We start from the raw sequence: 13,834 nt of genomic DNA, 5'->3' as shown, positions 1-13,834 counted from the left end.
GGACAAGTCTGCCCTTACTTGTACCCCGCACGACATCACTGACTTGGCTGAATTTGGCACAGGGGTTAGTAAAGTGGAATGGCCAGATTTTCAGCAGGGCTCCTCAGCTGGCAATTCCCATTGTTCTCACTTGGGGAAGGAGTGGTAGATTCTGCCTTGGGGAGGTGCTGGGTGCTGCGTACCTTAAAAAATCTGGCCATTTCTTCTGGATGCCTACAAGGAAGCTGCTGGGAGCCAAGCCCTAGAAGATCTGGCTGGCCCTAACAATTTACCTGATAAATAAAATTAAATGTTTAAAAAAACGCTACTTGCCAGAAGTTGCTGTTTAGTGTACGGGCGAGTCTTTTTCTTCTTTTTTACTTACTGAATCTTTGAGAGTCTGACGCTTACATGACTAATGTGTTTCTGAAGGATGAACAGCTGAAATCACATGAAGCTAAGCTGAAGCAAATCTCTACCGAGCTAGCTGAGCATCGTTCCTACCCGCCGGACAAGAAACTTAAAGGCAAGGAAGTAGATGACTACAAACTGAAAGACCACTATCTGGAGTTTGAGGTATGTATGGGATACAGCACTAAATACATTGGCTAGGCATCTGTCTTGGAGAAAAGCTCTGGAAACTACAGAACTCCTCATAGAACTAAGAAAAGGAATAACAATACTGTAATATTTACTAAGCCAATAAAGACAGTAATAGTATGTCTGTATTATCAATGGTGCAAATGGGGCTTTTTGTTTTTTGTTACTAGTAAACATCCGCAAGACTCTCCCTACCACATTACCTCTCCTTAACACTTAAGATAAGTCAAAGCTTCGACCTAGGCAAGCAGTCAGTATGTCAAATATGATTAAAACTGTATAAGTTGGTCATTATGCTCTGAGGTTCCCCTGTGCCCGCAGATACAAACGGCACAAACATTTGACACAGTTTGAGAGTTTTGACTGCAGTCACCTGTTACCTCATCAGGCAGGAGGGTCTCAAGAGTTTGGAATTCAGTTCCTGCTTCTGACACAGACTTCCTGTGTGACCGTGGGCAAGTCACTTAGCCTCTCTGTGCCTCAGTTCCCCATCTGTACAATGAGGAATAATAATGTTTCCTTCCTTCCTCCCTTTGTCTCTTTAGTTTATCAGCCCCCTTGGACAGGCAGAGTGCCTAGTTCAGTGAGGCCCCAATCTTAGTCGGGACCTTTGGATGCTGCTGTAATATAAATAATAGTAATAATCAGTCATTTGTGTATTCTGAAGGAAGCAGAGGAGAAACAGACATTCTAAACGTAATACCGGCCACTCAGTGCACATGCACCCACTGCACCATCAAAACTCTGGCACTGTGCACAGGTGACTCACAGGTAAAGCAGAGAGGGAAGAGGATAAAACACAGGTAATGCATATGGTGCTGAAAGTTAGACTGCAGCCGTGAGAATCATGCCCCTTTATGTTTCTGGCTTGGGGAGTTTATATTGTCCTCTTTCTGTGCCTGTTTTCGTTAGCAAGTTTTAGCAGTGAAGCGTGGAAAGAAATGGCCATGTGTATCGGTACACCACACACTTAGATAACGGTCACCAGGGCTGTCACTTCTCCCCGGCTCCAAACCATGCGCTGCCACGCTCGGCTCTTCTAGGAGGTTTATTTTCACAACAGAGGTTGTCAGACAGGCAGAACACAGTCTGAACTCAATCCTCAGTGACAGGCTTCAGGGCCACCCCTCCAAGGGGTCTCTGGCCCTCCAGCTCCTGCAGGCCAGCTCTGCTCCCCTCCTGGAGCAGCAGTCGCAGGGCTGCTCCCCTGAGCCCTTTGCTCCTGGGACCCACCACAGGTGCTAGCTCCACTCCAGTGTGACTTCCCCTCTGAGGCTCTGCCTGTTACAGCCCTCCCTCTCCAGCTGCCTACTAGCAGCCCTGTATAGGCCCAGGTGTGGTCCAGCCCTCTTTTAATTGGCTGGATTGGGCTCTGGTCCAGGGAGCTGGGTTTAGTCTATCCACAGGGACCAGCTACCCTGGGATAATAACAAGTAATGTCCTCTTTCTTAGAGAGAACCTCAAATGAAAATTGAATCCTGCAGAGCAAATAGATTTGAAGAAAGCTGCCGAAGGTGCCTATGTAAATAGCTCTGAGGTTACACCTACTTTCACCCTGTGGGAGAGAAGGTGTTTTTAACCTGCTAATATGTGAGGCTGGGCTATTTTCACGCTTGTCACAGATTTCACAGAATGCACAAAATTGGAGGTTGGCTGTAGAAAGCGTATGATAGCTGTGAAATACCAGCAATTGAAATTTTCCTCCGGTTTTTCCATCATTTGGAGCGAAGCCTGGAGGAGCAAATGTGATTGAGTGACTGACCTTGCTGAGGTAGGGGCGAGAATGTAGGGGGTGCTCTCAAGCCAAGCCTGCAGATCAGGCCACTGAAAGCAGCAGGAGAAGGGAAAGGAAAACACAGAAACTTAGTGAAAAAAGGCCTGACTCACCCAAAGGAAATGGCACGGTTCCCAAAGGGAGGGAGAAGGCCAGATTTTCCCTTCTCGTAAGCTCTTGTCATTTCTTTTCCTTCAGCTACCTGTGCTTCCTCTGGTCTTGATCTCTGCAAAAAACAGTACTGCTAACAAAGCAGTTTCTCCCTTCTGCTATGTACTGAGCCATCTTTGGCTTTGCGTGAGGCAGTGTATGCTCATCAGAGGAGGCACGGGCTGTGCTGTGTGACTGTCTCACTGAAGACTCTCCTGTAATCCATATGCTCCAGGGGGCAGAGATTAGGTTGTATGGGCATTTTAGACTTTTAAGTATTTTCCTTTGCAACTTTAACATTCTTATTTTCTTGATGAGGCTTCCTAGGGTGGTTTTTTTAACAAGTCATGTTATTTCCATCAGCTGAGGGTCTGGCCCCATATGGCTTCTCATTGGTGTAAAAGAGAGCAAGTTTACAGTCTAACTTTAAAGAGAGCCTTTATTTGTACATTGCTTAAACTGAGGCTGAGGACAGACAGCAGCAGTGGAAGTCAATGGCAAAACTCCCATCGGCTTAAATTGAGGCAGGAATCCAGCCCAGGGTTTTATTTCTGTTGTTACCATTGGCTTAGGTTTGTGTTTATTTTAATCATTTGAAACACACGGAACGAATGCAGTTCTGCTCATTGATAAATGTGATGATGAGCCAGCCCTTGCAGGAATAACTATTTCCTCCTCTTGCCAACCTGTCCATTCATTATGCAGTGAAGCATGGCACATCCTCAGAATTCTGTTAATTGGTTCCCCTCGGAGTGACAGGCGATAGATACCTCTTTTTTGTCTCTGCAGTGCTGTGCTGGACCTCCCGATATGGAACTGATCAGGCTGGTTTTTTCCTCATTTCATTTTTAAGCAGATTTCTCTTGTGATCATTCTCAGTAAGATTTTGTTTCTCAAAGGACTTTTGGGAAACCTGGTCACATTCTCCCACCTTCTTCTGTCCTCTTCAAAGCCGTTCCCAACGCGTTTTACTATTTTGCATTCAAATAATTATTATTATTATTGCTTGAATATTATTATTTTATTATAAATGGAGAGAATTCTCTTTAAACATTTGGGCTCAGTCAGGAACATAATAACTTAGAGACTCTTTTATTACTTTGAAAAATGGATTAATAATCAGTAGAAGCGTGGGGTTCTCCCCCCGCCCCCCGCAATCCGCTGTGATCACCTTAATTCCCATTCCTACACTGACATTAATGGCTGCTGAGGGATGGATTGCCCCTTTCCCATCACCAGCCATACTGGCTAACTTTGCTAAACCCTTGCAGGCAAATTCTTCTTCATGCCTGTTGATTGTTGTGGCATTGTGTGAGGTGCTATATGGTTGTGACTTGCAAAGCAAGAATTGCCCAGTAACCAAGGGAAACACACTCGTCCAGTTATGGAACAAATTGGTGCTTTTGCTGTACAGAGAAACACTGGTGCCTGATCAGGGAGCAGAGTCTGGTCGACCTCAGGCGATCAGGTTGTGTTTCCCCATCCTGTTTTCCGAACACTGGACTTGCAGAATAGCCTCTTGGAGGCAAAGCGGAGTCGAGCTGCCCTGTAGAAGGCAGACGTTCAGCCCACCTGCCCGCTGTCCATGGGAGAGCCCAGCATAGAGAATCCCTGTGTGATTCTGTGCATGCTGTGTGATCCAGTGTTTTAATATCTAGGGTCACACGGGCTGGGACAGGGGGAGCAGAACCTGCGGTGGCCAGGTTGGTTGTGGCCACAGAAGTTTGGGGAGCTCTGAGGACAGTGGCAAACCTGAGCAGAAGGATTTTCGCAGTCCCTTTGGACCAGTGGTTTTCAACCTATGGTCCGCAGCCCCCTGGGGGGGGGGTCCACAGACTACGTCTAAGATTCCCAAAGGGGTCCGCAGCTCCATTCAAAATTATTTTAGGGGTCTGCAAATGAAGAAAGGTTGAAAACCACTGCTTTGGACTGTCGTGTGTACGCATGCTGAGTAATGCCCTGCTGCGTGAGTGTTCCTGTTTTCTTTAATCAGGGCTACTTGTGCAGCAGGGTTTTGCTTTACTTCAGGAAGGTACAGCTCAGCATGCCCTGTATGGCTATTCAGAAACTGCCAACCATCAGTTATGTAAGTCTCCTTGCGCTCTTATTGGCTGAGGGCCATTAGGTACAGAGCATGGTTGAGGAATAAACGTTGGCAATCGTACAGCATCCCTGGGCTCTGGCTGGCTCAGACATTTTCTGTGTGGTGTAATTATTATTAGCCACCATTGTTCACATACATATTAGACTCCTAGATTTCAAGGGGCCAGTCTGATCATCCAGGTGGACCTCTTGCCTATCACAGCCCAGAGAAGTTCATCCAGGCTGATCCATTCCTTTGTTCCTTTTCCAGAAAATCCGCTATGAGATTTATGTTGCCCTACTGAAAGAAGGGGGAAAGGAGCTTCTGAGCAGTGGAGAAAATGATGGGCCAGGACTGAAGAAATCCCATTCGAGTCCCTCGTTAAATCAGGAGTCTCCTGTTAGTGTCAAGGTGAAACGAAACATCTCCGAGAGGAAGGACTACAGGCCAGAAACACCCAGCATCAAGCAGAAGGTCACTTAGACTGCATGAGACAGCTGTAGAAACAGCCATGCAGCAAAATACCATTGGTCAAAAGTTTCCTTTGCTAACCTGTCATTGACAAAAACAAACCAATGCATCTGCCTGAATGGGGTGGTAGTGACATTTTCTATTGTATATTTTGTTGTTTCTGTACAGATTGTGGGAGATGTCTTGGCTCCTGGTTTGCTTTGCCTTGTTAATTTATCATCTAGCCATTGAAGCACGTCTTTTTTTTTTTAAAGGGGTGGGAGTGGGACTCCCTGATTTATTGCACATCTCCTCCCCTTCTGTCCTCTCTCATTGGCACGTGACTTTCATCTCAAGTCACCTGTGACCTTTCTCCTTGCAGTGGGAAAAGGAACTGGACAAGCACTGCAGCATAGTAAATGCTGGCTGCAGTGACGAGAAACGAATTGTTGCAGAGATGGAGCTGACCGCTCCCTGCAGGTTAGTTAAATTCTGACACTGCGACTGGAGATCTCCCAGTGATGTGAAACATACTGGTACTTGTACTACAGTGGTAGGAGCCGGAGGGTACTGGATTGTATTAACTCTGGACCCACACACACCAAGGGACTAAACAGTGAAAATCGCCGGGAATGCTGGGCATACAGAATTAGAACAGGTTTTTCAATGTGAAGACTCTTTGGGGGCGCAGGGGGAGGGGGATGCCCAAAGCCATGTCTCTTTTGATGATTGATCCAGCCAGCATGAATTTTATTTTTCTATTTCATTAAGCAATAGGCTGTTGTAGATGACAACTGCTGGCTGTGTGTTGTAGTAGAAAAGGGAATCCCACATGTTTCTCAACAATACGCTCTCACGCCGCTGCCATATAGAGTCTTAATATGCATTGTTCATCTGCGGTTTCCCTCCAGAATTTTTATTCCTTTTTAGTAAGCGCAGGTATTCTGCAGTCACTCTATACTAATGGAGGTGTTCTCCTGTTCTCTTCTGAAAGGAACTCTGTTAAACGATCCCTTGAATTTTTCACAAGTGTTTAGAAAGAATATGTTGGAACAGAAGTCCTGGTGACTCAGGGACTTAATGGAATAGAGACTCTTTGGTCTTAGAGCCAGAATCTGACCCCATTCCAGTTGCTCTGTCCCTGGCAGTCACAACGATGGAGCCATAGGGCCAGCAAAACCTGCTCTCTGTGGAGTCTTCCTTTAATAGTAACTCCTGGCCTCTATATAAGGACATGGCCTGGGGAAAAGGGACTTGGCCAGGGTGTCTGTAGACCTCAGCTTTCCCCAGCTGCTGGAGTGGCCCTTTTGGGCTGCGGGCAGCCAGGTGTAACTTAAAGCAGCCCTGAGGTTGCCTTAACTTACACCATGGGCCAGGATCCAGGGAGCATGAAGATGACTAAGAGACACCTTTGCTTCTTCCCAGGGCCTGCCCATCTTCCCAGGCCCCCCCAGCTCGTCTCGTCTGGGGGAATCTAATCCTTAATATGCAAAGACAGCCCAGGTCAATATAAACTGCAGTAGGTGGCCTTGAAGAAACGTCTAGCTATCTCAGGTCTGGTTCTTGCAGGGGCTGGTATTTACATTACAGAGCTCCTCACTACAGAGGGTATACTTGTGGGCAGGCTCAGCAGAGAGGCCAAGGACTGATTGATTGGTCATGGACATCAAACCATTCTGGACTACTAATTTACCAGACTAGCAGGCAGTAGAGGGAGCAGTCAAGCAAGATAAGGACCTTGCAGAGAAGCTAAATGATTTCTCTATACTAGCCTCCACCACAAAGAACAACCATGAGATACGTACCCCAGAGCTCTAGACTGCAATACCCATGCTGTGCTGTCAGAGATTGTAGCATTGAAAGAGGAGGTGGTGCACCACGTTGATCGTTTAGGATGTAGTCACTCACCAGGACCCGATGGTATTGATTCCAAGAGTTCCAATGTGACTTATGAATGGAGTGACTGAGCTGCTCACAAACATTTGTAATCTGCCGTCGTCCTAGAAATCTAGAGGATAGCCAGTGCCTGACCTGATTTTAAAAATGACACTGGGAGTGACTGTGATTCACAGAGCTGTGAGGCGGGCCGGTCAACATTTTCCAGCGTTTGGTTTTGTTTTTTAAAAATTACGTTAAGCTTAAAGTTAAGCACATTGTCTAAGTGCTGCCCCGAAGAGAAACTTTCCTGAATTAGGGCCAAAGTTACGTGCTTGAGCAACATGCTGGGAAGTGTCATTCCCTGTAGACGAGAGCAAGGGTAATACACATTGGAAGAAATAATTTGAACTACTCGTTGAGGGGTAGTAGATTAGCCACTCAGGAGAAAGGCCTAGGCGCCCTGCAGCTGTTCATTGTACAGCAGTAGTTTAAAAAAAAGGGGGGGGGCAGTAAACGAGAGGTTGAGTTATACCAAGAAAGAGAGAGCGTTCTGGGACTGCTAAATGCCGTTACATAGGGAGATGATCTTGAGTCCTGCAACCATTTCACATCACTTCCTCACAGTAACAGTACAGCAGAAACAGAAATGGTCCAGAGAAGTCACAATTTGATCCCTGCTCCACTCCCAGGGCAGTGCAGCTCTACTCTGGCCCTTACTCAAGGCATCCAGGTACTTGTTGTGTTTGCCTTTTAAACCACCGCACTCTATTTGTAAAGAGGTGACAATTGCAAATATTTGCGTTGGCTTTTAAGATAGTCTGGCTGCCCATGGGTTGTGTTTGAATTGTTGATCTCCCCGTCACAAGCGGAAATTCTCCCATACAGTATCTTTCTCAATCTATGCAGAAACAGGATAATTCATGCTCACGACTGGGGAACTCCTTGCAGATGAGTGAATTTCATGCAGTTTGAAAAGTCAGACACAGTGAATCACAAAACGCATTTTATTTATTTTGTCAAATGCAGTTTAGTTTTAATTATTTATTACGCTACTCCAGAGTGTGCTTGTACATGGATTGTGGTATATTTTGTAAAACGTATCCAGTCTTAGTAAAATGCAATTTCACTTCAGCTTTCAGCTGTTCAATATTCCCTGAGCTCCACCTGCTTTTTGTGAGAGTTCTGAGGTGTGCAGATTAGTGATCTGAGAATTTGTGAGGTTTTAGTATCATTTGAAATTCCCACTGCTGGCTGTGTCTCTTTACAGCTGACCTGTGTCACCATGTCCTTGATAGGTCTTACTGAAACAAGTAAAGAGAAAACACAAAGGCAGATCCTGCTGCCATTGAAGTAAGTGTCAAAACTCCACAGACCTCACTGAGCAGGATCAGAGTGCTGACCAGTATTGCAGTTTGGTGTGCTTTTAACATTACAGCATAGCAGAGAGGTTGGGCTAGGTTCTCAGAAGGTGTAAATCAGCACTGAAGAGACTGGAGCTATGCCATTTGACCCCTGACACCCCCCCTCCATCCCCCGAGAATCTAGCCAGAGCGGAGTGTTCATAGTGCTAGCTGTTATGGGCTTTTCACGTCATGCCGTGTGGAAGACCCTCCCATTTGATGGGTGCAGTGTGTTCAGGCTCAAGATCACGGAGACACTCTAGAGAGTAAAAGACACGAAGGCCACTGCTAAGCCTCTGGGATGCTGCACGGGCATGTTAGGCTCACAAGGGGGAGAAGTTTTTCTCTCTAGTGGAGCAGAGACTCTGTTCATGTTCTGCAGCCCCATAATCTGCTTTGGACTTTTTACCATAGTTAACCTCTCTTGGTTTCTCCTTGTCTCCTATCATGGTGCACTTGTCTGCCACCTCAGTGCATCGCCTGCCAATGGATGGTTCTGCTGGTCTCTCTCCTTTCATGGTGAGGCCCCAGGCTGGTGCAGGCAAGGTTGATGAACTCCCCCATTTGAGCCCTTGGTGGTGTGCTCATTCTGTCTGCAGTGAAAGGCTGCATTTTCAAGCATAATTACATCTGGGAGGAGAGTGATTGAGTCCCGAATTCCTGGGGCTCTTCCTCCTTTCCCTGTATTCCACACGGACACAGCTGTCCTGCGGCCTCATTCCAGAGTTAGAGCAAAGAAGGTGTTTTCCCTGAAAGACACTTAATATCCCATGTTCTCTTCCCAAAGCCTCACTCTTACCCAGGGGCACATGCAGCCCATGCTGTCAAGAGGGCTTGGAGATTTTATTTTGTTAGGCAGTTAGGAAGCAGAGAGGCATTTTGTGACTTTTGGGGATCAGTGTGAATGGGATGCCATTTCCACTCAGTACCTGTCTAAGTAGATATACCTGTGCCTTGAGACATATTAGCTAGGCTATCCGAACATGAGCTTTTGGGGCTGTTTTTCTGAGCATTGATGACTTGCTTAGCAGTATTTCTTTCAGAGAAGTCTACCGGGCTGCTGCCTGCATAAACATTCACCCAGTGCTACTTTCTCAGCTTGGCATCTACATCTCAGGCTTGCTCTGGTAGGGCAGTTCTGAAGCCCGTGTGTAACTCTCTGAGGTCTGTATGGAACGTGTCCTGGGCTCAACTAGAATTCTTCAGCCCACACTCCTGGACTTGTTCAGCTCTTGACGAGCCCAAATGGGACTATGAAGAGGCCTAGAGAAGAAAGGAGCTATTTCCATGGTACTCCATTGCTTCTGCCTATTCACACTCCCTGCCTACCTTCCCTTTTGCCCTGGAGTTCTTGGCGTGTTTGAAAAGACGCTCAAGAAACCAAAGCTGCTGTTACTATGCAAAATAGCCATTTATGGCCTAGTGGAAAGGGCACTGGATTGAGACTCGGGAGACCTGGAGTCCATCCCTAGCTCTCCTGCTGACCTGCTGAGTGACCTTGGGCAAGTCACTTCACTACTCGGTGCCTCTGTTTCCCCATATGTAAAACAGGGATAATGATACTGCCCCCTTTGTAAAGTGCTGTGAGATCTACAGGCGGAAAGAGCTGTCTAAGAGCTAGGTTTTATAATTCCCTGACACTTTCTTCTTTTCCCAACACAATACAATGCTTCGTATTCAATACTGTGAGTTAATAAGAGCAAGGAAAAATGCGGTATAGGGAAACCTGGCTTAATGCAGGCGAATGATTCTGACGCCGATTGCAAATGACTGAATGTTGCTCGTTAGCTTGGGAACAAATAATGCAATAAGTAAGGCTCACGCACCGTAAAATGTAACTTGTTCATTTCTTTTGTTGACAGCCCTGAGGTTTAGCTTTGATTATTTATTATAACACTCCATAGATTAGTAGGAGACATGGGTTGGAGCTTTCTAAAGTGCTCAACATTGTCCTTTCTCTGCTCCCACTGTCTATGGGAGCAGGAACAGGCCAACACAGAGTGGTTGGGAAAATCCCACCTGTAAAGTCAGTATATTTTGTAAAAATAGTGAATTCTTAATAATCACACACACCCCATGGCACCTGCTATTCCATGTCTGCTGAGAGCTGGGTAGATAGAGAACAACGTTTTATTTGTACGGTGTATAAAGCGTGGGACTTAGCACTGTGAGGATTAATGATGTTTTAAGGGTGTAATACAAAGATGAAAAAAAGGGCAGCATTTTCGTCTTGCTTAATCCATTGTTAATTAGTAGTAGCTCTCTGGAGAAACACCAGTTTTACTGATAACATAAGGGAGCGCCGAACCAAACCTTTTATTGGGCAAATTTCAAAAAAGTAGGCAAGATTCTCAGTTCTGCAATGGGCCAAATGAATCCCTGGTGTAACTCCACAGCATTCAGCCAAATTACAGCAGAGATTCATTTGACTCAGTGCCTTCATCTGATCTGATGACACCACCTGCTGAAAAAAGGGTGATTCTTGAAATCCAGCCTGAATCACTTTAAAAATTAGGAGAGACTTTCAAAAGGGCCTAAATACAAAGCCCCCTTGACTTTCAGTACTAAATCACTTACACACGTTTGAAAATCCCACCCAGAGTCCAATAAACTTCCAAAAATCTATAGGCTGGAAATGCGACCAGTTTGTTCTTGTGTGTGTTTTATTGCAGTTAGAACTTCTCACATAGGGTGGGCTGATAGCACTGTGTAACTTGACTAAATCCAGTGGCATGGATACAGAACAAGAATTTCTTGGCAGCTTTAAAGTTCGGAGATTACTGCTCATCTCACGAAGTTAAAGTGAGCATCCAGTACCTGTTGAGTGTGTTTAAGCAGTGAGCGTGTGTGAATGTGGGTGTGGTTCTTATGCAATGTATGGCTTCTGTGATCAAACTCCGCAAAGGTTATTCTTTTCCGATGCTTTGGTTTTGTCCAGATAGTGTAATGGCTATAAACAGCAGGCGTGGGTTGTTTCAGCCAGTTGAACGGTTGTTAAAAGCTTTTGTAGGTTTAGCGTTTTTCTCAATCCAGCCTTGCCGTGGCATGTTCTGCAGAAGCTGTTGGGTGCTCAGGAAATTTGAAAACAAAGTAATTTCTTTAGGAGCATAGAGATCACTTGTGGGGTGGGAGTTGAAAAAGCTCTCGACATTGGGCTAACTCTGCTCCTGTTGGTGTAATCCACTGCCTTAAAAGGGAGCAAAGTTAGGCCATCACTGAGCACTTTTGCAAATACCTACCTACGAGCCTAATTTAAGGCTCCCATTGTTTAAAGAAATCTTGGCCAAGTTCTGTGAATAATCCACATGGGGTAACATTTTCAAAAATGCCTTAGTCACTTGGGTGGCTAAATATCATTAGACTTCTAGGTCACTTAGGCCCTTTTGAAAATGTTACCCGAGGCTGTCGTGGTTTTGCAAGAGTGGTGAGGATTTACTGTAACAATTGCAGAGATATGTGTAAGAATCCATGTGGTTGATAAGTTACAAAGAGTGGCAGGGCGAAGTGTCAGCTGTGAGCATTTCAAGTGGTGCCCTCAGGTTTCCTTTGGAAAGTGTGAAACAGTCGAGGGATTTTTAGCCCAAATAAATATGTTATAAAATCCATTGGGTTTGCAGAATGATATCAGAGTCAGTGTTGCAGTTTGTATGATGTTGGAACGACCCGGATTAAACCAGTAGAGGGGGAATGGAGATTTAGGGCTAGATTCTGCCCTGAATGGCAAAGCACTTAAGCATGCACTTAACTTTAAGCACATGAGCAGCTTCAGTGAAGTCAGGCCTAAGTGCTTTGCTGGATCAGGGCCAGAGAGCTTGCATCTCACAGGACTGAAAACTTAGTGGAGTAGACTCCAACTGAGGATGAAATGACGAGGGTAAATCCCATCAACTTTGGTCGGGCCAGCCAAGATCCTGGGCTCCCTGTATCAGGGATCTGAGATGTTTCTTTGGCGTCCACCCTGTGTGGGATAATGTAGTGAAATGGGGTGGCTCAGCAGTCTCCTGCAGCCTTTAAAGAGTCCTCATTGACCCACTGTGACCACACGGTTATGGCTGAGACATTGCAGTGATTTCTCTTCCCTTAGACCAGGAAATCAGTGTTGAGCTCTCAGTCATCAGTCACTGTGGGGGGCTTGTGTGGAAATGTTCGCTTTTAATGGTAGCCTTCTGCCCCAGCACTTCAGAGAACACTCCACACAGAAACATGCACCTCCGCAGCTAAGCTATCACCTTGATTTAGATCAAAGCTTATTGGAATAATGCTCTACAGTGTTCAGGAACAGGCAGGACAGGGCCAGAGAGAGCCCCTGGGTGGGGCCCAGCAGTAAACCCTGCTGTTTACGTTGTCTCTGGATACTGCTCTGTGCTCTTCGCTAGGATAGGAACCTCCCCTTTATAATCTCACTTGTTTTCCTTTTACTATTGAGACCCCAGTGGATTTGTTTACATGGCAGGCAGTTTAGTCCATCGTCACTGCTCTCTGGAGAGCCACTCTGTCTGTAATGGAGCAGTGCTGAGGTTCTCTCCAGCCCTTCTCCACGAGAATAAATCCTGCTGCTCTGACCCTTGGGGCAGGTCCTATTTAAGGTCTATGCTGGCTCTCGCCGCCAAGGGTAAACTTCTCCATACAGAGGCCCTGTTTCACAGCTGTGGTCAAAGAGCCAGAGGTATGCAGACCTGATTGAGGCCCCAAATCATGAAAGCATTTCAGCAAGTGCTTAAGCGCCACTGAGGTACGTGGGACTTAATCACGTGCTTTCCCGACTAGAGCTGCTGTCCTGAATCAGGGCCTTTGCTGTTTTCTAACGGTACCATAGGATGCCCTTGGATTTCCTATTCTAGTCTATGTGACAGGTACTAGAATGATAATTCCTCGTAAATGAAGGCACTTATAGAATGTCCTGTCTCCCTGGGGAAAGGACTCGTGGCTATTGTTATATCGTTTAAATAATATTTTGAAATGAAGTTTACATTGCTTTGTTTTTCCTCCGAGGTGACTGTATATAAATATTTCCCTCTCTTTGAGCATTGCTGGAGTAAGCAGACAAATAATTTGCCTCTGATGTATTGAAACTGTGAGATCTAGTTCTCTCTTGTGTACACGTTCACGATTATAACTCTTGTTCCTCTGTGTTTTATAAGGCGGGATAATGTTGCTTCAGGGTAACTACAAGTCTGCAGCCTTCTGAATGATTTTTATGTGATTGAAATCGAGCAAAGCAGTGAAGGATTTCACACATGTATATGATATATGTATATGTACAAACTTTAGAAAGAAATAAACCAAATGTATTTCATTTGCTGGATTTGAGTGCACCTTCATTTAAGCTGTTGCTCTTTAATATTTGTATTACACCAGAACTTACAGGTCTCAACTGGGTCAGAGCCCCATTGTGGTAGGTGCTATACAGACGCAAAGCATATGACCATCCTTGCCCCAAAGATCTCACGATCTAAACTGAATGCTGTAGCAGGTGGATGAGACAACAAGGGGTCTGGAGTGGAGCAGGATGCACACAGT

General features: G+C 45.7%; 1 protein-coding gene across 6 annotated transcripts in view; it reads left to right on the top strand.

The window, feature by feature from the left end:
• PSD3 (pleckstrin and Sec7 domain containing 3) overlaps nt 1–13,610 on the top strand; it is a 141,228-nt gene extending 127,618 nt beyond the window's left edge. For all 6 annotated transcript variants that reach the window (XM_037902320.2, XM_043546931.1, XM_043546930.1 and 3 more), the window contains 2 exons: nt 412–555; nt 4,857–13,610. In XM_037902320.2, coding sequence (XP_037758248.1) covers nt 412–555; nt 4,857–5,069 — 357 coding nt within the window. In that variant the 3' untranslated portion in view covers nt 5,070–13,610. The remainder of the gene's footprint in view (nt 1–411; nt 556–4,856) is intronic.
• The last annotated feature ends 224 nt before the right edge of the window (nt 13,611–13,834 follow it).

Source organism: Chelonia mydas, chromosome 5, assembly GCF_015237465.2.
Source record: "Chelonia mydas isolate rCheMyd1 chromosome 5, rCheMyd1.pri.v2, whole genome shotgun sequence".
NCBI classification, from domain to species: Eukaryota; Metazoa; Chordata; order Testudines; family Cheloniidae; genus Chelonia; species Chelonia mydas.
The sequence above is the reverse complement of the archived record's forward strand: the minus strand, read 5'-3'. Positions and strand labels throughout refer to the sequence as shown.